General features: G+C 45.4%; 1 protein-coding gene across 4 annotated transcripts in view; it reads left to right on the plus strand.

Moving 5' to 3' along the window:
• LOC146869239 (uncharacterized) overlaps positions 1-25,550 on the plus strand; it is a 462,683-nt gene that overhangs the window by 429,267 nt on the left and 7,866 nt on the right. For all 4 annotated transcript variants that reach the window (XR_014978995.1, XR_014978999.1, XR_014978994.1 and 1 more), the window contains exon 3: positions 24,130-24,215. Coding sequence is in view for 1 of the 4 variants with exons in the window: in XM_085645955.1 (XP_085502081.1) it covers positions 24,130-24,215 (86 nt within the window). In the remaining 3 variants the exon portion in view is untranslated. The remainder of the gene's footprint in view (positions 1-24,129; positions 24,216-25,550) is intronic.

A 25,550-nucleotide genomic window follows, 5' to 3' on the forward strand; every position in this document is an offset into this window, starting at 1 on the left:
ATTCTATACTGACTGTGCGTGCGTGTACAAGCGTCTAAGTGTCTACACTAAATGCGAGGGCAGGAATCTTCCATAGTAACAGGGCTATGAATTACTTGCATTAAGACAGAGAAGCCGGGCCTTTTGCTTGGTAGCTGGAAGAATGTTTACTTAAACTACTAGGCAGGAATGCATTGGCTGAGGGGGAAGCAGATAATTCGAAGGTGAAATACAGTTCTTGGCAGAGAATAGGCTGATGTCAGGCTTCGTGAGCCGCGCAGAGAATGAGACAAAGTTCATGGTCACAGATGCAGGCTCAGACTGGAGCTTTCAGAGGCAGAAGGCAAGAAGAGTTTTGATGACAGAATCAGGGCCTACTTGCCTGGACTGTAAAATGGCATAAGTGAACCATATAAAGCCGGTGGCCTTTTGTACTTAGGAATGGAATATCCGGCCTATTCATGGCGGATCTGACAGAGGACATGTTGACGGTGGACGCACATGTATTTGCGTCTTCATAACTGGAACTGGAGAGAACATACATGTACTTGTAACATGCACATAGAACCGTTGGGGTCCAAGATAGGGGACATAACTGACCAGAAAAATCCATATTTCCACATTCCCTCCTTGTCCCCTACTTGCCCGTTAAGAGATATCAATCTTCATTAATCCATTGATCTGTTCATATAGCATCATTTGTTCTTCTTTCTTCTTCCGGGATCTTGAATGAAATCTTGGTGGTGGAATACACGATGTGGCACACAGACCACAAATCGCTGGTCCACATTGTAGACATAGACAGCAACTGAATAGTATGAGAAGGCCAATACCTAGGAAGGATAGAACTCTCCATCCCCAGGCTGATATCACACTCCAAAACCAACTGGACCAAGTCCAGGTGCCTGGATTCTGGTGTATCAGGCTTACAATCTTGTGAAGGCGAGTTATAGCTTTATATACAGATGGCGAATTTTCTGGTATGAATACGCAGCAGCTTGATCCGATGACCCTACAAGCTCCGCCTCTATCAGCCAGGATGACGTCAAGGACAAGACGATTTTGAAGCACAACAATCCGCATAGCAGACTGTTCTTCTGTTAAATTGCCTAAGGCGGAAATAGTTTCATTCACTACTGCTTCAAGGGTTCTAGTTAATCTACGTATCAGCTTGCTATTAGTAACAGTACCTATATAGGGAAAGATGCCTTTATTGAAATCTACATACTTGTCCCATGCCGTCTCAGTATAATCGACAATTGGGAGATCTCTCCGCTCTCTATTGTGTACTAAATGAATATTTCTGTAATAATCAGGAGGAGCTAGGAAAACAGGTGGCAAAAGGAATGCAATGTAGCAGGTACCATCCCAATCTAGAGGTAGACGCATATATGCAGTCTGACCACATATAAAGTAGGAGTGGCGATAAGCTCTGAATGAGGATTTGCCTTGATCACTGAATTCTACTGTAGTAGTGCATTTACTATGGCCCATATGTATGGAACCAACCTTTCTTACACACAATTCACCCTTCGCTGGGAATACTGACATGGTGGGTAAGACTAGTTCAACTTCGGATACGACATTTAGAATCATGAGATTAGGTGTAAAATTACCTAATCCATATACTTCATTTTCTAGATCAGTTCCTGTTCTTTTGGGGCGACCCTCCTTGTCAGGGTAGCAGACCTTGAGTAAAACTAGGTTCAGGTTTCCCCATACCCACTGATCTTGGTAAACTGCTGTGTCTGAGTCTATGGAATTGATTAAACTAAACCATGCTCCACAGGAGCCATTATGTGTAAATGGGTGCGGAAAGAATGGCAAGACTCCTTCATAATTCTGATAGGGAGGGAGCCGGCCACACACCCAACAATTAGTGGCATTACTAGTCTGATGGGAATGATGTAACATACTAATGAAAGTGTTATTGCGCAGCGCAAGTCTATAAGACAATTCATGCGGGGGTAAGTCACTAAAAGAATGTTCAGCAATAACATTATAAACATGTTTAGAAATAGGGTAATATATGTGCAACAATATGCTTGCAGTAATTATTAAAAGACTCAAGAAAAACAAGATTAATAATGTCACTATACAGTGGCTACGCAGTGATTTACAATACGCCTGTCGTTTCATCATTTTTCGCGACTGTCCATGATTCAGGTCTAGAGGATACATGTCAGAGACAGATTCAACCGCTTCACCTAGGAGAGGACTTAAACAATCAAATCGTCTGACGTTCTAGGCCTCAATTTAACTTTATAGAGTTCGGTTTCAGTCTTTTCAACCAAAGGAAGTTTTGAATCAGTCTGTGAGGGAGTGCAGGGCACAATGTCTATATCCGAAGATTGTCCATGAAATTTCTTGATATGACTTGAATGAATGCAGCCCTTGCGGCCCTCGATCTTCACGGCTGTTCTTGTGGTGAGCAGAACCAACTTGGGTGTCTTCCACCTGGGCTCCAGCTGAGTCTTTCGGTCGAAATTTTTCACAAACACGAAATCACCCGGAACTTCTTCATGGGGTTTCACCTCAGTGTTGTCGGGAAATGCTGCAGCAACCTGTGAACGACAAGATTGTAGTGCAGACATCAAGGAAGCCAAGTAATCTGTCAGCATATTACAGTCAATATCAGTTATTTTGCGTGGTATAGGCGTCCCCCACATATTTGGTGGTCTGCCGAAGATCACCTCATACGGGGATAGCCCTGTTCGAGAGTGTGCTACCATTCTCATGTAAAAGAGTGCAACTGGTAATGCTACTACCCAGTCGACACCTTTCTCTCTGCATATTTTGGACAGTCTGATTTTCAGTATCTGATTATGTCTTTCTACGAGACCTGCTGCCTCGGGGTGTCGAACACAGTGGAATTTCCACTGATATCCTAGCAGAAGTGAAACATGTTTCATTAATTCGGATGAGAACGGTTGGCCGTTATCGGAGTAGACAATACGTGGTAAACCGTATCGTGGGAAGAATTCTCGAACCAACTGTTTGGCAGTAGTCGGGGCAGTGTAATCTGAAACCGGGTATGCCTCCGTCCAACGGGACAGAGCGCAGACAACTACGAGAACATATTTGAATCCTCGACATCGTTCCATCTGGATATAATCCATCTGGAGGACTTCAAAAGGGTGATCAGGAGGATGAAATCCACCCTGTTCTACGGGAACGCTTTTTCCTGGGTTGAACTGGCAACAGATCATTCAGGTACGGACTTTTTGTTTGGCTGCTGCTCGTAAATGTTTATTGAACCAAATGTGTTGAATGCTGTCTAGCATAGCTTTTTCTCCTAGATGTGCTGGACTATGTATAGTGTTAACTATAACTTGGACCATTGAATCAGGAAGGAACCATACAGACCTTTCCTTCATCATCCATCCTTGGTCCGTTTGGATCCCTCCTAATTCAGTCCATTTCTTTATTTCGTCTGGTGTAGCATGTGTCTGTATGTCAATTACGTCAAGAGTAGGGTCTTTAACTGTCATACAATGGGTCGGCATCGGGATTATTGTCTTTGTCATGTCGGGGGTTTGAGTTTGAGCAGTCTGTTTAGCTGTTCTGTCGGCTAGATCATTGCCTTGAGAAATGATATCAATAACTTTCGTATGAGCTTTACATTTCATAATTGATATTGCAGTAGGTAGATGTATTGCATCTAATAAGGCATGAATGAGGGGTCCGTGCTGAATGTGGGCACCGTGGGAAGTTAAATAACCTCTCTCTCGCCACAGCACGCCGAAGTCATGTACAACTCCGAATGCATAACATGAATCAGTGTATATGTTGACTTTTTTACTTGTGGCTTGAATACAGGCTTGTGTCAGAGCGATGAGCTCTGCGGCTTGAGCTGACAAAGTATTAATACGATTAGTTTCAATGACTTCTGTATCTGTTGTGACTGCGTAAGCAGCCACTAACTCTCCTGTACTTGTTCTCATACATGAACCATCTACATACAACGTCAGGTCTGGATCTGACAATGGGACATCTGTCAAGTCTTGTCTGGGTTTTGTCGTTATAGTAATAACTTCAATACAGTCATGAGCTAGTGGGTCTGTTCCGGTTACTGGCAAAAGTGTGGCAGGATTCAATGTGTTACAGCGTCTGATTTCTATATGTGGCTGAAACAATGTAAGTTCATACCCTGTAAGTCGCGCTATAGTCAAGTGTTGTGTTTGCGTTCTATTTACAAGAACCTCTACTGCATGTGGTACTTGAACTGTCAATGGATGTCCTAACACTATGGCATCGCTTTGTCTGATTGCTAAAGCTGTCGCTGCTACTGATTTTAGGCATGCAGGCAAAGCCTGAGCTACGGGATCTAATGTACTAGAAAAATAAGCACATGGTTTGTGTGCTCCTGCTTGTTCCTGTGTGAGTACTGACAAGGCAGTACCTTCGCGTTCTGTAACAAAGAGTGTAAACTGTTTTCTGTAACATGGTGTTGCTAAAACCGGTGCTTGACATAAAGCTTTCTTTAGGCTTTCAAAAGCTTGTGTATGTTCCTGAGTCCAAGGGAGAACAGTCGATGTGGCTGCCTCCTGGGTTGTCAACTGAATGAGTGGTTTTGCTAGAAATGCATATTGCGGGATCCACTGTCTACAGTATGAAGTGAGGCCTATGAAAGCCCGCACCTCCTTTTGTGTCTTGGGTATTGGCATGTTAGCTATTAACTGAATGCGGTCTGGTGTAAGCTGCCTTCCCTCCTTGGACAGCGAGTGTCCAAGATAAATAACTCGCTGGACACAGAATTGCAGCTTAGAAGGGGACACCTTGTGCCCCTTTTCGGCTAGAAATTGTAAAACTGTCAGTGATGCTTTTTCACATTCGGGTTCGCTTCGGGCGGTGATCAGCAGATCATCGACGTATTGAAGCAGAGCAGTGTTAACTGGCATGTGGATACTGTCAAGTTCTCGTTTCAGTGCTTGGCTATAGATGTTGGGGCTTTCTGTAAATCCTTGAGGTGCGCGTGTGAATTTAAAGCTACGTCCATTTAAACTAAATCCGAATAAATATTGGCTTTCCGGATCTATTGGGACGCTGAAAAAGGCATTCTTGAGATCAATTACAGTAAAGAATGTCGCTTCGGAATCAATAGCTGTCAGTAATGACGAGATATCTGGGACCACAGGGAATTGTGGCACAATGCATTTGTTTAACTCGCGCAGATCAATAACCAATCGATATACTGGCGGGGCCTTTGGATCTGTTCGTTTAAGAATCGGAATTATTGGTGAATTACATATATTGGAGTCGGTTTCTACAACCACTCCTTGGGCAATGAGTTCGTCAATGATTTGCAGTAAAGCCATTACAGCATCTGGTGGCAACTTGTATTGTCGCATTCGTGGAAGTACCACTCCTGCCTTTAGTGTGACTCGATATGGTGTAATATTCATGCAACCAACATCAGTAGGGCCTTGTGCCCATAGACGTGTAGGTAAAGTCTGCAGTCGGGGATCCATGTCTCTAGATACATAGTGACCTTTAAAATCACGTAAAAACAATCTTACTCCTTCCGGAGAACAACATATTATAGCTCCTAGAGCTTTTAATGTTTTTATTCCTAACAGGTTTTCTGGACATGATTTAGTAAGCAATAAATCTGTAGTTCGGGTCAGAGGTCCTATCGTAAGTGGCAGAGGTTGTGACACTTCATTAACAATAGGTTTTCCTGAAAAACCAAGGGAAATATTTTGTGAGCCTGAGAGGGGTGCCCCTGGAACTTCACTACGTTTTATAGTTGTTCGACTTGCCCCTGTATCGAGTAAAAATTTTCTATCTTGACCTAATAATTCACTGTGTACATAAGGTCCTTCTTGATCTACAGGTATCTCGATAAGGGGTAAGTCAACTTCCCTCTCTAGGCTAGTTCATGCGTAACGCTGGTACTCAGGATATTCATACTGTGCGGTCTGATACATTTGTCGTGTTGTTGTCTGTGTGGCAGCAACAGGCAGCGCTGGTGCAGCTGGCACAAACTGTATTGGCTGTTGTGCGGCTGGCATGGCCTGGGCATGCTGCAGAGCTCCTTGTTCATTCTGATCTTGTCTGAGTGGCCGTGATCTTTCTTGTGTTTTACCTATGGCGATATTATGTTTTAAAACTGGACAATCGTGTACATAATGACCTGGCTTTTTACAATAATTGCATGTCCCTTTTACAGGTCCTGCTGAATCACCGGAATGTGTCATACCCTTCTTATGTCCTTCAGCTGGAACTGTCTGGGAAACTAGCATTTTCATTTTCGTGTCTTTCATGCGTCTGTGTTCATGTTCTTGTTCCTCTCTAATTCTATTGTGATGGTATTGTAACATTTGTAACATTTGTGATGGAGTGTTACCTTGCCAGGTACTCTCGAATTTTAATACTCTATTCTTTACTTGGGGTAGAGCATTCTCGACTAATTTTGTTACAAACAGATGTGGGTATGATTCGCTACTTGCTTTTATGCCACTATTTATACCAAAACATTTTTCAAATCGGGCATAGTAATCACTAGTGTCTTCATCTTGCTTCTGTTTACAGGCTGAAATTGTACCCCAATATTCCTTTTTTGTAGTTAATAAACGTGGCAGTACCTGTACTAGTAAACCTGGTAATGCCTTAGTTTTATCCCCGAGTCCTGCTCCTGCAGTTCGGGCCTTTTCTTCCGCTTCTAACACTGACCATTCTATCTTTTGGTCTCCTACCTCCCACTCTTTTTCCTTGAGTTTCTCATAAATGCCAGCAGGCATCAATACCTTTAATATTGTCATAATGTCGGGATAGGTATACTCTCCCATGAGTAACATGTCTTTAATTTCTCGGTGAAAACCCGCTGGGTCTTTGTCATGACTGGGTACCACTTTCTTCATTTGTAACAATTCTATTTTCGATATGGGCGTATATACAAATACGCGCTTGAACTCGTTGTCCTCGCCCTTTATTGGGTGCACTTCTCGTAAGGGATTCTGTCTATCCATGTGATACGTGGTTCTTTCCTTGACAGGCAATGAAACATGTTCTGAACATACAAAAAGAATATATTGCTTTCTTGATTCTAGAATTTCTTTAATTAATTTAGTACCTGAACCTCTCCATCTATTCGTGAGTAATTCAGTCAATATGTCGGGTAAGGGACCAGGATCTGAATGTTGACTCCGATATAGTATAATGAGTTGTTGAATCATATAAATCCCAGCTAACCTCTGTTCATCTGGGGTGAGATTCAAAAATGTGCGTACTACTGTATCATCACTATATTTTCCGGGACTGTCCACCCAATGGACAGCTGCTCTGGCTAAATCTTGTTCATCCATAGAATCGAGGAAATGATAACCCCTTCGTTCTCGGAGTAATTTGTCAGCTGTTTGGAACGAATGCTCGTTAGACCTTATATGGACTATGGGTGTTGGAAAACCCCTGTTATTGTCTGGACATATCGGGCGCATCGGGTCAATAAGACATCTCGTACTATTACAAGATCTTCTTTTACCTACATAGGCTATAGTTTCTGACTGTCCTGTGGGCAGTCCTGACCCTTCTTCCTCGCTTTGTTCGAACTGGTCTACCTCTAATCTCTCTTCGTGTAGGCGTTCTATTTCTTTACGGATCTTTCGGCACATGGCTATTATACAATTTTGCTTATCATGTCTCCCTTCTGATATATTCTGGCTCCATCGGGTAAGAATTTGCATTGCTTCCGGGTCTACCCCCGGTCGGTCTTCATTTCTGATCACACAATTTATGAGGAAACGTAACAGTTCCCCCTGTATCTCCACTTTCTGGTATTCCATAGCTCTGTTAATACATTCTGGATCTCGCCCTGTTTGGACAAAATGGTACATATTATCTAGATGCGCAGTCATTCCTGGTAACTTCCCTAAATACACTGCGGCTCGTCTGATACGCAATGACGCCAGGGTCATTTCGTCCTCTTTACCGGGCACAGGGTCATATCTGCAATCTATAAGAAGTTCCTTCAGCGTACGGGCACTTATGAGTTTGGGTGTACGTGAATGTCCTGACTCTTGAAAAGTAAGTTTATTTATTCTGGGTGGCGTAGAAAAAATATTGGTAGCACCTCCCGTGGCCCCATCTGGGGTGTCGGGTGTGAAAGGATTCGTTGAACGTGATACAGCAACTATAGGTGTGGACACAGCTATAGAAGTAGCTGTAGGAGCGGATGCAGAAACAGATGTGCTTGCCAGAACTTGTGACTGTAGAGATACGGGTGCCGGATCTTGGCGTTGAACCTCCCTGACAGGCGGTCTGTGTGGGGCGGAATTAGCATACTCGGGAGCTGCGTCATCTAAATATGAGGAAAGAAAAACATCTTCTGCGGTTCTAGGACGCCCCTTAGGATGTACCTTTATTGGGAACAATGGGGATGGCAAGTCTTTCGGTATTTCTGGAGTAGCCTTAGGTAATCCTTCGGCCAGAAGGGGATACATACCATTCATAAGGGCATTTCTTTGTCTGTCTACTTGTTCTGATTTCACTCGGATACCTTCCTCAATCAATAGATTTTCTTGAACTTTATTGGAATTCTCTTTACTCTTCTCCTCCTGTCTACGTGCTTTTTCTGTTCGTCTATGTGATTCTTTACGCCATAACTCAACGGCGTCTTTCTGTGACTGTCTGACTTTCCTTTTCCATAACTCTCCTTCTACTTTCATGATGCACTCTGCATCCCAGGTTCCCGCTGTGGGCCACCTCTGACTTTCTGGTAATTCCTTGGTGTAGTCTACCCATAAATCAAGAAATAATATGGCGTCTAGGCCATGTTTATGATACATGAAGTACCCTGGAGTGTCCCTAGGAGGAATGGGAACGGCTTCTTCGAGTACCCCTTTTCTTGTAGTGATCTGTCTTAGTTTCGAAAAGAACGGCATATTGGGAACTGACCTTATACTTGATTTTGACCAACTGATCTGATACTTGATTTTTGAACAGACTTAATACAATAAACACGATAATGAACAGTCATTCATACCACAATATACAGAACGTATTTAAACATATTAAACATTAAACATTAAACCTTTAACTGAAACAACAATGATGATCGTCTGCATAACTAATCACCAAGCATAATTCTTGACAATAACTAGATACTTCGGAATACTTGATATACTGCTAAACAGTACATATACACTGCTAAAACAGTGCAGACCGGATTTGTGTACCCAAACCCGTCTTGACCGGCACAACCTATGTGCACGTCCGAAATGCCTCCCCAGTAATGGTACTCACCGGGTAGCTTCGGAAACGGAAGGCCTCGGTAACTTGAACTTGAACCGGACTGGACTCGACTCGACTCGTCGGACACTGGGCTCGACTTGGGACTTCAGAAACTGGTGGGCCTCTGTATACCTCGGATCTTGCTCTCTCAGCTAGGCTCTGGTCGGGATACTTCGCACTTCTCACCGCCTCGTCCGGGTGTTGATCGCAGCCTCAGTCGCCCCCGCTTGACCGGAGGGAGATACAGGAAATCCTGCTGGTACGCGTTATTGTCCGTCCAGCTGTGGCAACTTGGGTGGAACATTTCACTGAATTATATAAAGAAGATGTTCTTCCCGTCACAGTCTTTATACCATACAATCATCAGCTTTCATCTGACCCTGCCCCTTCCACTTCTTTTCCTATTAGCATTTCGTTCTCTGTCCTGGAAGTAGAATTGGCACTATTAGAAAGTTCGAGAAATAAAGCTCCCGGCCCGGACGGAGTCCCTATTGATATATATAAAAATACATTATCCCTATGGTCTCCTCTCTTGACCAATGTTTTAAATAGTTTTAATACTATCGGCTTTCCATCGACCTGGCAAGAAGCAATAGTTGTGCCTATTTTTAAAAAGGGTGATCGAAACGACCCTAAATGCTATAGGCCTATTTCCTTACTTGACACATTGATGAAAGTGGCAGGCAGGGTAATCTTAAACAGATTAAATTCCTGGGCAGAGGAAAAGGTTATCCTTTCCAAGTTCCAATATGGTTTCAAAACAGGCCTAGGTACAATCGAACAGGGACTAAATCTGGCCTTAATTATCGGCAAATACAAGTCGGCAAAAAAAGGTAATCTTTTTATGACGTTCATTGATTTAAGTTCTGCTTTCGATTGTCTGAACCATGAGGTACTATGGGATACCTTGACAGGCTTGGGTATTGATATAAACATCCTTAATTTCATCAAAGAATTATACAGGGGGGCTGGTGCAAAGGTTCGATTTGGAATTAAAGGAGAATGTTCTACTAAGTTCCCAATAAACAAAGGAGTCCGACAGGGGTGTATCCTGGCACCATTTCTTTTTAATTTATACATAAATGGTGTGGCGGAATTTTTAACCACACAAAATGTAGACTATCCTTTAATTGATGGCACGGCGGTTCCCATTTTACTATATGCGGACGACGCAGTTATCATGGCGAGAACCCAATTGGGCCTCCAAAAAGCTCTAACCTGTTTTACACTGTTTATGAGTACTAGAGGACTAAAAGTAAATATTGGGAAAACCTTTTCCATGTGCTGCTCCTCGAAGAAAAAACTCCCCAGTAATGTTTTTATCGAAAAGTCCAAGATAGCTCTTACAAGTACCTTCTCATACTTAGGGGTTGTTTTTAATGAAAAAGGTTCCTGGAAAGCAGCGATTAGGAGTAGAAACCTTGCTTTCGCCCGTGCACTAGGAGCAGTAAAACAGTTTTCCAACAAATTGGGGGGTAGGCCTGCACGCATTTTAATGGACATTTATAACGCCAAATGCATTTCAACCGCAATATATGGTTCTGGCCTATGGGGCATTGCTGACTGTCAAGAGATCCAAGTAAGAGAAAATTCCTTTCTGCGCTATCTCTTGGCGGTCCCAAATTCGTCCCCCACATATATCTGTCATAAAGAATTAGACCTGCCATACATTTCAGATTTGATTAAAGTTAGCCCCTTACTGTTATGGCACAAGATATGGACTAAAGAGGAAACTGTCTTTAATAGATCTATTTTGATTGACTGTCTTAAATTAGAAAGATGCATGGATATTCCCTGGATTGCTTACATAAAAGAATTTATGATTAAGATGGGACACCCAGCCTTCTTTGAAAACCCTGGTTCATTAAACTCGATGTCCAGGAAGGATTACAAACAAAGGTGCCTTGACTTCCTGGAAAATCGACGCTGGTGTGATGAAATAAGCAAGAAATCAGTACTCCAACATAATTCACTGCTACAGGCCCCTGGTCTACAGTTGTACCTGTCCCCCGATTTTCCCACTTATGACAGGATGCTGTTAGCCCGTCTGAGAGTTGGATCTTATTTTAGATTAATAACTTTCCCAGCTAGAAATGATTGGTCTTCACATCTAATTAAGTGTCCCTGTGATAATGTTGCAACACAATCGCAAATACACTGTGTCCTATTTTGTAAATTTTATTCATGGGGAAGAAGGCTATATTTGATGCCCCTACTGAAGTCCTGGGGATTCAGGCAGTGTAGGCCTGCTTTTCTGAAACTGCTCTTACTCCAAGATGAAATAACCATTAATGCCTTAGCTAAGTTTTTAAAATTTGCTATTAGGTGTAGACTGTCGATGAACTAAGGCAGAGCCTGTTTTTTTGTTGAGTAACTCGACTAAGCCGTATATAAAGCTGTAACACTTTTTTCTTAATGTAGTATTTTTTAATATGTATGTATTTTAATGTTGCTTTTATGGTTTTTATACTGAAATCGAATAAAGCTATCTTGACTTGACTTGAGATACATGAAGTACCCTGGAGTGTCCCTAGGAGGAATGGGAACGGCTTCTTCGAGTACCCCTTTTCTTGTAGTGATCTGTCTTAGTTTCGAAAAGAACGGCATATTGGGAACTGACCTTATACTTGATTTTGACCAACTGATCTGATACTTGATTTTTGAACAGACTTAATACAATAAACACGATAATGAACAGTCATTCATACCACAATATACAGAACGTATTTAAACATATTAAACATTAAACATTAAACCTTTAACTGAAACAACAATGATGATCGTCTGCATAACTAATCACCAAGCATAATTCTTGACAATAACTAGATACTTCGGAATACTTGATATACTGCTAAACAGTACATATACACTGCTAAAACAGTGCAGACCGGATTTGTGTACCCAAACCCGTCTTGACCGGCACAACCTATGTGCACGTCAGAAATGCCTCCCCAGTAATGGTACTCACCGGGTAGCTTCGGAAACGGAAGGCCTCGGTAACTTGAACTTGAACCGGACTGGACTCGACTCGACTCGTCGGACACTGGGCTCGACTTGGGACTTCAGAAACTGGTGGGCCTCTGTATACCTCGGATCTTGCTCTCTCAGCTAGGCTCTGGTCGGGATACTTCGCACTTCTCACCGCCTCGTCCGGGTGTTGATCGCAGCCTCAGTCGCCCCCGCTTGACCGGAGGGAGATACAGGAAATCCTGCTGGTACGCGTTATTGTCCGTCCAGCTGTGGCAGGAGACCGGGCCTGCAACTCACCGCCGGTGCGTGAGATGAGAAAGTGTCCCTGTTCGGGCGCCATTCATGTGGTAAATAAATTTCCTTTACCTGGACTTAATTTGATACAGAAACATAATAAAATAGCTCAGTAAAATGAGAGGCAGAATCCGTGGTATTAGAGGTTCGGAATGGGCTTTATTCCAATGAACGATTATAATCGGTTGCTCCAAGTTCCATCACCACGGAGGTTCAGGAAGTGAAATACATATATTATTGACATGAAATGGCTTTTATAGTACATACATTACAATGAAGCGAATACAGTAGGCGTAACAATTGATAAGAAAAATGACGATTTGTCTGCGTAACCGAAAATGGGTGTAATAAGGAGTAAAAAGGAACGTAATTGGTTATGATATCACATATAGGTGGATCTATAAGATAATACTTGGCATAGATGCGCGCGCAGCAACATGACGTGTGATTGACGTGTAACTAGGGGGTGAAGGGGACTTGACATTTAGCTTTACATGTGGAGACGAAAAGTCTGGGGGGTCAAGTCAACCTAATCCCAAATCATATCTAACATCCTATGTTTAAAGAACTATGTTATCCACAAAGGAAGGACTCTCGGACAAAATCTATTCTATACTGACTGTGCGTGCGTGTACAAGCGTCTAAGTGTCTACACTAAATGCGAGGGCAGGAATCTTCCATAGTAACAGGGCTATGAATTACTTGTATTAAGACAGAGAAGCCGGGCCTTTTGCTTGGTAGCTGGAAGAATGTTTACTTAAACTACTAGGCAGGAATGCATTGGCTGAGGGGGAAGCAGATAATTCGAAGGTGAAATACAGTTCTTGGCAGAGAATAGGCTGATGTCAGGCTTCGTGAGCCGCGCAGAGAATGAGACAAAGTTCATGGTCACAGATGCAGGCTCAGACTGGAGCTTTCAGAGGCAGAAGGCAAGAAGAGTTTTGATGACAGAATCAGGGCCTACTTGCCTGGACTGTAAAATGGCATAAGTGAACCATATAAAGCCGGTGGCCTTTTGTACTTAGGAATGGAATATCCGGCCTATTCATGGCGGATCTGACAGAGGACATGTTGACGGTGGACGCACATGTATTTGCGTCTTCATAACTGGAACTGGAGAGAACATACATGTACTTGTAACATGCACATAGAACCGTTGGGGTCCAAGATAGGGGACATAACTGACCAGAAAAATCCATATTTCCACACTTGGCCTGGTCCTTGGGGTGGTGCCACCTTCAGGGCTGGTTCCTTCTGCTTTAACTTCCTTCCTGGTTGGTCCTGGTTTCTTGTCATGTCACGTGACTGCTAGCCCTTGTGCCGCTACAAGAGGCCACAGGTATGGCTATGAGTAATGATATCCACCTGGAAAAACTCTCCATTCCGTCGCTGTTATACTGCACATCCCAGTTGTGCTGTGTAAGACACTTGGCTGTGCTGGGCATCTCTTAGGTCATGCTGCACCATATGTGCACCCTCCTTAAGTACTCACTTCCCTCCCAAAGTTCTTCCACCTCACAAACTATCCAACTAATGTTATGCAAAAACCTCCCGCTTTGCCGATATGTGCCCTGTATTTGCAGGTGCCGGAGGCTATGTTCGGTTCCAGCCCGATCCTGATTAAACCTGCTCTGCGCATGAACGAAAGATATATTGCATCACTCATTCAAGCAGCTAAAAACATGAAAGCAAACGTCATGCACATGGCAGGGCCACCACAGCTCTTTCCATAGCTTGGGCCCAGTTAACAAGTTCCGCGGATTTAAGCGTGGGGATACCAGGTGGCCAGAACTGAAGTTTCCGGTCGGTGTCCCCTCTGGAATGGGGAATAACAAGTGGGCCTGGTTTTACAATGTTAAAATCCCCACACGGATCACTCTTCCGTGTGGAATGAGGCGCCCTTCGTGCTGCCATCTGGGAAACAGGAGGAGAGAACTGCAGCAGGTGGGTGGGGGCCGTGAGGGCGTTCGGGCAGTGGAGCTCGGTGGGAGGACGGGAGAACCATTCCATGCCTCGCACCCACCGTACAAAGGGTCCGCAGCCCCGCCTGACCTTCCCTTGAGTTCACCAAGCAGCATTTCCACCCAGTAAAATTGGGTCAAGTGCTTGAGTCCCCCTGTCTGAGGAACGCCAGGGGACTTGTGAGCAGCCGGAGTACTCTGCCCCGAGGATCCCGCTCCGCCAGATCTTTACTAGCAGAACACATGCTGGGATGGATGTGGGAACGGAGTCCCGCCACTACATTTAAAGCGAGGACGCCGTCCCCTTACCTTGAGACAGCGGCTCAGGTGTGACCTTGCATTGGCTTTCAGTGTGGTCTCCCCGGGCGTTTATACCTCCCAGGCGGCATCCTTCTTAGCCATGTAAATGAACCAGGAAGTGGTCGTGTGCAGGGAACTGCTCAAAATTGCCACCTTCCTTCCCTAAGGATGTGAAAAGGGGGCACTTTTGTGCTTTCCTGCTGGAATACACCAACAGGAACAAAATACAGGAACACCAAATCACCCTTTACAAATACACCTGGTGCATTTTGTTTAGCTTCTAAATGTAACTAACAACTACATTTTATGCATATATTTACATTAATATAGCAGGCATCTTATTGGGTTACAAGTACAACACAGCTCAGTGAGTAAACTCTGCTCAGCCCTGGTCTCTTTGGCTCAATCAGCAGGATTTTCCCGACATTGTGTGCGATAGGCCCAGTCTATGCACAGTTCCCACTAAAATGCATTCACATTTTGGCGCTTCCTGTCTTTTTTTGTGTACACCTTCACAGAGCAGGAATTCGTCCCCTCCAGAGCCAGCCTACGGAATTCAGAAACAAACTCTTCTTCCTGATCTGGGAAGAGATTTCTCTCCTGCTGAGAGCAAACCAATATGGTAGAGGAGCCTGCTTATGTAAGTGTCCGTCACTCCAGCTTACCTGTTCCATCAGCATGTCAGAATCCAGGCCTCTGCTCCTGGCCACTCCCAAATGACTCATCCCAGATCAGTGTTCACTGAGAGATTTCATTCAGTCAGTCTTTCTGTCTTTGGACGTTGTTTTGTTTGATTGCTTCCTGACAGATCACCTTGTTTCCTGGCAGTTCACCTTGTTTCCTGGCAGTTCACCTTGTTTCCTGGTAATTCACCTTGTTTCCTGGTAGTTCACCTTGTTTCCTGGTAATTCACCTTGTTTCCTGGTAGATCACCTTATTTCCTGGCAGTTCACCTTGTTTCCTGGCAGTTCACCTTTTCTCAACGCTAGACGACTGTAATTACTGCCTCTGGAGGGAGCTGGGAGCCAGCAGGACTGGCTTATTGCAGCCACTGGCCGCAGAAAGAATAATATTTCAAATGTACCGTTCAATATGGAGGTTAAAAATTTAGCTTCACCAAGGCACTATATTTTTGTAAACATTTAAACTAAAAGGAATTTAATTTTGAACCAAGCTCAGACCATTTTCTTGGCCAAACGTCTAAAAATAGAATTTTATTAACAATGAAGGCTCTTCTTTACCTACACATTGACATGCACCATTTGCCAGCTGTTCCCAGTGAGGGCATACTTCACATCGAGTGTATTTCACTCATGCAGTAAGAACCAAACCAATGGCTATAGGGCCAGCTCATGATGGCTTATCTAGTGAACGAAAGCAGATTTGTCTGCACGGCCAATGATATTGGCTTTCCCACTTGTTACTGCAAGATTTTAAATTTCAGTCAGCCTGGCCACATTAGTGGACCTGGGGCGACCCATACCTTCTCAGTCCTACATGTGAGTGGATTAAATGCAAACTGCAGCCCACATGCAGCATTTCATGCCCACCCCACTGCCGCTTTTCATGTGCTAAATTAACCTGACCTTCCGGGAAAAGTGAACTATTTGATATAATTCATGTTATCAGGACAGCGCACATGCATTGTGGCACTGAATGCGTTAGTAACAGTCCACATGAAATCAACATCTAATCGGAAAAGATGCTTTTTTTCAACAAAGCAGGGTTTCCATTCCGCGAACGGAAAATTCAAGAGCCCAAGAAGACAACACCAATCCAACTGGAATGTTTTTATTATGAGTCGCATGTACAGTACACGATGATAAAAGACACGTTAACCATGAGATACAGGCAAAGGCGCCGGAACTTACACTTCAATATAAGCTAGTAGTATTTCATGCAGAAATAGAAACGTTTCTTTAACTCCACATGCTACAAAAGACTTTGCATGTCCAGCAGTAAAATACATACTTAGGGGCTCTTCTCCTTCGCGGCCAAAGTTGCAGAGTAAACAGTCAACAGGGAACTGACACGATTCATTGATGACAACACCGTCCTTGACCCGTCCCAATCCGGATTGCAAACCAACCACAGCAGCGAGGTCATCCTACTCACCGCCACAGATGACATCCGCACACTCCTGGACTAAGGCCACTCCGCAGCCCTCCTCATACTCCACCTTTCAAAGGCCTTCGACACCATTTCCCACCACACACTAGTCGCCAGACTACACAACGCCGGCATACAAGGAACAGCCCTTGACTGGATCCGATCATTCCTCCCCAGAAGAAGCCAAAGGATCAGACCGCCAACCTTCCGCTCCGATCCCACGTAAATTACCTGCGGAGTCCCAGAGGGTTCATCTCTGAGCCAGACCCTCTTCAACATGTACATGGCACCCTCAATGCCATCATCCGACAACACGTCCTCAACATCGTATCCTACGCTGATGACACCCAGCTCATCCTCTCCCTCACCAAAGACCCCACCCCCGCCAGACTCAACTTCCAGAAAGGAATGCAGGATGTCGCATGTGCCTGTGCCCTCGGAAGCCCACCTACCCCCTTGGACCACGCCAGATACCTTGGCATCGTACCCAACCCATCCCTCACCATGAACAGACAGGTCTACGACATCACCTCCAGCTGCTTCAACACCCTCAGCATCCTCCGCAAGACCTTCAATGGATACCCCCAGAGTCAAGGAAGACAGTCACCCATGCACTCACCATCAGCAGACAGGAGGTAAAGCACTCGAAGCCGTCATTTAGAAGTCCCTACTCCGCAAACTACCAACATTACAGTCCACGGCCGCCAGACTCGTCTTCAGCATCCCCTGGCACTAACACATCAGTCAACACCTACTTAAACTCCACTGTCTCCCCGTGGTGTAAAGAGTCACCTTCAAAATTATCACTCATGCCTACAAATGCCTACACAACAATGTAACCAAATACCTCAACGACAGAATCAACTTCCACGTACACAAATGAGACATCCAATCTTCCCACCTCGCACTGTCTGAAACCCAGCGCATCCACAGCGCCAGAGCAGGCGGAAGATCCTTCTGCCACATTGCATCCAATACCTGGAACGAACTACTGGCAGACATCCGAGGTGCCCCCTCCCAGAACACCTTCCGGAAGACCCTCAAGACCTGGCTATTTAGCTGACAGATATGCTGCCCCCCACCCCTCAGTGCCTTGAGACCCTCACGGGTGAGTGGCACGCTTACAATTGCCCTGAGTGATTGATTGATTGAGTTATCATCATGTGATGATTGTTCCTCTTCTGCACTGCTTGAGGTGGTGGGGCAACACTCTTCCAACATAGCGGTAGAGCTGCCACTGGGGGTGCATCATCTACGTGTGATAGGGACGAGCGGCTCCTCCCCCGGCCCTCCTGCGCTACGCATCCCACCATCTCCTTACCTGGACATTGACACCGTGGCGCAATCCACTGCACTCTCTCCAAATCTGTGACTCAGCCAGCAGGAGCCTGAGCCAGGTGTGCTTTCACTGGGCTGGGTACAGCAGTCACCGCGTAGTCCGCTGGTGGACCACCCGATGCAGTTGATGCAGCAGGGCTCCCTTGGGCATATAGTTGTAGCGCTCAGACCACACAAGTTCTGCATAGCACAGGGGCCTCACCCTCCAGAGCGTCCTGCCAGCCCAACATCATCCGTCCTGTGATGCAGGGAGATGGCACCCACCGTTAGTAATCCCCTCCGTGCACCCCGGTGTAGTGGTGGATCATAGTATGCGAAGCGGACCTCACTACGTCAGTGCGCAGGATCCCCTCTACCATTGACTGTACAAAGGTGCGCAAGCGGGCTTCTCACACAGGTCAGCAACGTGTCTCCATGCGACCTGCCAGACTTCGACAACAAGTACGGGCAATCGTTGCACATCAATGTCTCCTGCCACGGCTCATCGACTCCACAGTTACTCCACATCCCACTCCAGGCCACAGACACTGGTCTAGCGAGGGATCCAGGAACTAGACACAGGTTCAGCAAGAGATCCAGGAACCAGACGCAGGTCCAGCGAGGGATCCAGGAAACAGACGCAGGTCTTTCGTGGGAACCAGGATCTCATCCTGGTCAACCGGGATGTTGGGTGGCTTGAGGGGGTTGTTGATGTGTGCTGCACTATGCCCTGGCTGCTCAAATCTGCATTTTTCCTTTTTTTGTGTTCATCTTTTATATTGGAGGTGTATTGTATGTATGAGGCACTTGTATAGCGTGGCTGCCACCCAACGGGTATCCTGGCGCTGGTGGATAGATAGGCTAAGTCCAAACTTGCGGGTCAGCGTGCCTTGTTCTATCTCTAAGGGCTTATCGCTCTATTTCACCCGCTATTGCTGGTTTTATTAACGCCATCGCGCTAAATGTTAGCGGCGGTTTTCACCGCTGATCCCTGAAGCTATCGCCTGTTAGCAAAACGTTGTTAATACGTCGCTAACAGGGCGATAACTTGCAGGGATCAACGGCGATAGGTATCACCATTTCTTGGTAATATGCCCCTTGGAGTTACACAAAGTTCATGTTAAAAGGCACCATGTAGAGTGAGAGAGAAAGCTGGGAGGTAGAGAGAGAAGGGGTGAAAGAGACAGAGGGACAGGATGGAGGAAGAGACAAAGAGGACACAATGAAGGAGGGGCAGAAAGGAACATAACAGAGCAGTGAGCAGGAGAACGAAAAGCAAAAATGTGTGAGAGCAAGAGAGTGGAGTGGTACTGAAGGAGAGCTAGAGAGAGTGAGAAGGAGTTGAGAGACCGTACACAACCACAACGAAAGGGAGGCGGAAGGTGGAGAGAGAAGAGGGATAGAGGAGGTGGGGCATACAGTAAGAGATGGAGAAATGAGGGCGAGAAAGATGGGCGAGAAAAAGACAGTGAGAGCATGAGAGAAAGTGGCAGAAAAAGAGAAATATGTCATATTACGAAGATTTGTCGGTTGTACATATCACCCATTGGGTATCCTGGTACCTAACGGAGGGCAGCTGCCCTGACCAGGAATGTATTGTAAGATCCAGGTTTTCATTTTCTCGCAAAATTTTAGGATAGATTTGCTTTGGGATGCAGAAAAGAAAATGCGCAAGCTCAGGCTCTGGCTCCAAGTATGCGGGCATTTGGGCAAGTAGGGGGCCAACAGAGCGGAGGTGTCTGGTCAGGGTGTGGCATTTGATGCAAGTGTTAAGGTATTTGGGGCCTTGCTTGTGTAATGCTCTGTATTTGTAAGTGAGGAATGAGAAGATGGCAAGTTTGTGTATGAGGAGCCAGTGGCGTCACTAAGGTGTTTAGCTATGTGTGTGTGGAGTGGCAGATTCAGAGCGAGTCTGGCTGCTGCGTTTTGGATATCCTAGAGTCTGTGGGTGCTTTGCAAGGTGATTCCAATGTAAAGGGTGTTAACATAATCCAGTCATCTGGTGATCAGTGCTTGCGTGGTGGTTCCAGGTGCTTAGTGTGAGACATCCGTAGACTTTCACGAGGAGTTTGAGGTGGTGGAAGCAAATGGAGGTAACTATGCTGACTTGCTTATACATCGAGATATGATTGTCAATCACAATACCTGGGTTTCTTGAAGAGTTTGGGGGTGTTGGTCCTAATTTGGAGGGCCACCAGGCTGTGGAGTCTTTCCTAAATAGGACCACTACCGCCTTGTTGGAGTTGAGCTTCAGACAGTAGTCCACATCCAGTTGATACCTCAGTCATGCAGCTGGTGACCTTCATCTGGTATTGGAGGTGTTGTCGGGGAGGAAGAGGGTGAGCTGGGTGTCATTGGTGTAGGATATGGATGATTCTGATGAGTGGGGCCTTGTAGACACTGAAGAGTACTGGACTGAGCAAGGAGCCTTGAGGGACACCATGGATCAGGTTGAAGGCAGAGGACGAGAATAGGGTCAGGTTTACAGATTGGTTGTGATCTGTCTGTAAGAAGCTGATCCAGAGGATGGCGGGTCTCGTATTCTGGTGTTGTGGAGGCGTTGGATGAAGATGGGATGGGAGACAGTGTCAAAAGTGGCTGAGAGGTCGAATATGATGAGTGGCGTTGTGTCCTCCTTGTCTTTGATGAGACAAATGTCATCCGTGGAGGCAATGAGGGTGGTCTTGTTGCTGTGGTTCTGTCTGAAATCTGATTGTTAGGGGCCCCAAAGGTGATTGGTATTGATGTGGTGAGCCAGTAGCTTGTTGACTTCTTTAAAGACTCTTTACCATGTAGATGATGAGGGAGATGGCTCTGTACATCACCAGAGCCTTCGGGTCCGCTGAAGTCTTTTTTAGGAGGAGTAAGATGGTAAGTTTAGGAGGTTTTCCGTGCATCCAGGAAGGTGACGGTCGTGAAAGAGTCATTGAGGATTGGCATATGGATGGGGTAGATGGGGTTGAGTCCTATGAGGATGATGAAATGGAGACATGGATGCAAGGGGGCTCCCAAGAGGTGGTATGCATGGCGGTGGCTGTTTCCTGGGTGTTGATAGTAGGCCAACACATCTTGTGAGAAAAGCGGTGTACTATATGGTGGCGTTGTGCAATCTCACCTTGTAATACACTCACTAATCCATCTTGAGTCCCGTCAGGCTCTTATGCAAACAGTAGGCAGCTGTGGTTTCGGGTAGTCAGGCTTTAACAGAGGAAGGAACAAGTGCAAAGCATTTAAAAGCACCAATATAGTTAAATAAGAAAGAAGCAACACCAGTTCATTAAAAAAAAACTCTTATTTTTATGAATCGTTCAACATTAAAATGAACAAAATCCACCTGAATGTTCCGGAAATTTAAATTACTAAGCAAATAATAAATCACTGGTTTTCATTCAAATTGCAAACAAGCATTGGTAATTAACGCGGTTCGTGGTTACTTCGAAAACTTTTGTCAAGTTGAATACGGCTACTCAGGCCCAATCTGGGTTACCAACTCCAGCAGGGGGCGATTCACAGGGGCCAAAAAGACTTGGTCAGACAGTTACCTTGCAGTCAAAGCAGTCTCCAGTCCTGTTCCAGGTTGTATGGGTGAACCACCATAGAATTCAAAGGAGTGGTCCTTATGCAAGGGATACAGGATGCTGAAGGATGCTGCGGATGCCTATCCGGTGACGGCTGTTTTCCTGGGCTTACTCTTCAGTCGACGGTCAATGAGCGGTGACTTTGGCTACAGGGGTCAACTTGTAAGTCTATAATAAAATGGTACTACATGTACAAAGGACCTGTAAGTTAAATGTAGGGCTCCCGGTTTTATGACATTTTTTTTTATTTTAACATATCTGTCTGTATTCATCTATATTTATTTTGTGGTTTGAGCTGTAAAATGGTATATTTCCACATTTATTTAACGCTATTGTATTCTATTCAAATAACTTTATTTTGGCCTCCAGGGCGTTAAAAAAAGTGCAAGTGCAAATACAACAGTGTATAATAAAATAAAAAAATAAAAACAATACTGTACAGTACAGTTTGACGTAAGCCAATCAAATGTTACAAAAAAATGCCAAGAGTGCCATGATAGGTTCAGTTATCAGCTTGCATAAACAAGATAAAATACTAAAAATAACAACAAAAAGTTGTTGCACTACAATTTAATATGAACAAGATAAAATCGGAGAATCACAGTGAGTTATGCAGGGGTGTTGTTTATCCGCAAAGTATCCACATGGCTCCCAGGAACTTGGCTACCGGTATGGCAAGCTATAAGTTGCAATCTGACCTCGAAATTCAAAGTGCAGCCTAGTGGCTATGAAGTCATAATGGAGAGTCTCTCAGCAGAAGTAACATTTGCAGTATTTTTTCGCTTTTAAAAATTAATGCAGATAGGAAAAGCATTGGTTTCTGTCTGTATTTATCTGTAAAAATCAGTAAAAACGGAAAACCAGAAGCCTTAGTCATGCAACTAGTTGACCTGCAGCACTCATTGTGTCGCCCACTCAAGTAGCCCTTTAAATTTGGCTCCAGCCTGCCATTGCAGCCTCTGTGTGCAGTTTTAGAAATCTTTTGCCAGGCCTAAATCGTCCCTTTTAATACAGATGTCACCCCTGGGGTAGACCCTGAACAGCCCATATGGCAGGGTCCAGTGTATTTAAAAAGTTGGACATGTACTTTTAAGAGTTACATGTGCTGTAGTGAAAAGTGTGTAGGTGATGAGTCCTATCAGAGGTGTCTTGCTGACAGGTCATGTGAAAGGGGTCTTGGCGAGGAGTCCTTGGATGAAATGTGTCTAGTCGATGAGACATGTGAGAGGTGTTGTGGCGAGGACTTATGTGAAAGGTGTGTAGATGATGAGTCATAGTAGAGGTGTCTTGCTGACCGGTCATGTGAAAAGTGTCTTTGTGATAAGCCAGATGAAAGGTGTCTTGGTAAAGAGTCGGGTCATGTGAAAGGTGTGTAGGTGATGAGTCATGTGAAAAGTATCTTGGTGAGGATCATATGAGAGGTCATATGAAAAGTATCTTGGTGAGGAGTCAGGAGTCATGTGAAAGGTGCCTCAGTGAGGACCCTATGTAAGAAGTGTCTTGGTGATGGGTCATGTGATTGCTGGTGGTTCTAAACCCTCGGTAGGTAAGTCGTCCTAGAGCGCCATCACGTGCTTCTTTTGGGAAAAGCTGCGTGGCTCACTTCTGCAGCCAAAGGAAGTGAGGGCTGATAGAATGGAGCACTGCAGTCTGTGTGACTGGAGCACTACCGTCTGTGTGACCGGAGCACTACCGTCTGTGTGACCGGAGCACTACCGTCTGTGTGACCGGAGCACTACAGTCTATGTGACCGGAGCACTACCGTCTGTGTGACCGGAGCACTACCGTCTGTGTGACTGGAGCACTACCGTCTGTGTGACCGGAGCACTGCAGTCTATGTGACCGGAGCACTGCCGTCTGTGTGACCGGAGCACTACCGTCTGTGTGACTGGAGCACTACCGTCTGTGTGACCGGAGCACTGCAGTCTATGTGACCGGAGCACTACAGTCTGTGTGACCGGAGCACTACCGTCTGTGTGACTGGAGCACTACCGTCTGTGTGACCGGAGCACTGCAGTCTGTGTGACCGGAGCACTGCAGTCTGTGTGACCGGAGCACTGCAGTCTGTGTGACCGGAGCACTTTGTGAAGTGGGGTAGGAGACAGATTGGCACAGATGCGCTAATTTGGGGAAGACTCATAGTGCTGAGCCAGGGCAGGTAAGTGGGCATATTTTAGTTTCATATTTAGTCACTTCAGCGCCGATGCCCCGCTGCAGGGTCCACCTCAGGGGGCTCTGTTCGCAGTGCATTTTCTCATCTGGAAGGGATTGTAAACATCAGTGTAAGGTCAATCCCTCTGCATATTTACGGCATCTTTCTCTCTCTTTCCCCTCTTTCTCCCCCTCTCTCCCTCCCTCTTCTTTCTCTATCTCTCGCTCTCTCTCAACAGGCAGGGCAATGGCGAGGGTCACTTTCCAGAGCTTCGGACTAATCGACCTCGACAACCAGCTGAATGGCCGGGCGCTGCTGCAGGAGGTACGTGCAGTGCTTTACACCACAGCTGCAGCGGGCAGGGTGGGTGAAGGCTAACTCAACAGACATCTGTCTAGGCCCCCAGCTGAAGGACTGAAAGACTGTGTGAAGACACAGACTCCTGCCTTACTCTTCTTACCAGTCCTCAGCATCCCGCCCTGGGACTACAATGCCCACTGTGCCATGGGTGGCCTGAGGGGGGATGTGCTCTGCACAAATTACTTTTTCACCAGCCGCCACTCTCTCAAGCTGCTTTGCTTATATTCGTAAAGTGCATGTTTTAAACCCCTCTCTTTCCTTTTCCCTTCCTTGTACTTAAAGCATCTTAAATAGACTCCGCAGATGGTACGATAGACCTCTGCCTGTGGTTTATGTCTGTGAACAGACCTGTTATTTATTTATTTATTTATTTGAGCTCATAACGCGCAACAGCTACCCACAGTGGGTTTCCCGGCGTAAAGGGATAGACTCAAGAAGAATATCGGACCACTACAAAAGCAACATCAGAAGACAACTAGGGCAGCTGGGAAATTATTTAAAAAGCAGAGTTTTCAGCTTTTTCCTGAAAATGAAAAAGTTATTTTCTGATTTCAAGGAAACGGGTAAGGCATTCCAAGATTTAGGGGCAAGATGGGAAAAAGCTCGTCCTCCCATTTTTACAAGCTTGAAACGGGGAATGACGAAATCGCAGTTAGTAGAGGATCTAAGAGTGCGATTCGGCTTATACAATTGAACCAGATTTTGCAAGTATTTAGGGGCCGAACCCTGTTTGATTTTGAAAAGATAGCAAATAGCCTTGAAATTAATACGGCTAGGAATCCGGAGCCAGTGGAGGTCACGCAAAGCTTGAGTGGCTGAAAGTCTCCTAGGAATGTTACAGAGAAGACGAGCAGCTGAATTTTGAACCACTTGAAGTTTATTTATAGTGGCCACGTCGGCACCAAGATAGAGGACGTTTCCGTAGTCCAGGCGAGAGGTTACTAACGCCTGGACAACGGTTCTCCTGGTAGCTAGAGGCAGCATCCATAAAATTTTCTGGAGCCACCGCAGAGTGTTAAAGCAGATGGCGGCCACTTGAGTGGCCTGCTGCCTCATGGAGAGTTTATCGTCGATGAGAAAGCCAAGATTGCGGGCCACAGAGGAAGGCTGAGGGAGCGTTCCCATCTCGCTGGGCCAATGTTGTGGGCCCCATAGGTCCTTCTGCTTCCCAAAAATAATAACTTCAGTTTTGTCACCGTTTAACTTGAGGAGATGCCTCCGCATCCACTCCGCTATACGCGACAACCCAGTTTTCAGAACCGAGATATCATTGCTTTCACTGCTGGAGAGGGAGACAAC

This window comes from Triturus cristatus, chromosome 1_1 (genome assembly GCF_964204655.1).
Source record: "Triturus cristatus chromosome 1_1, aTriCri1.1, whole genome shotgun sequence".
Lineage (NCBI taxonomy): Eukaryota > Metazoa > Chordata > Amphibia > Caudata > Salamandridae > Triturus > Triturus cristatus.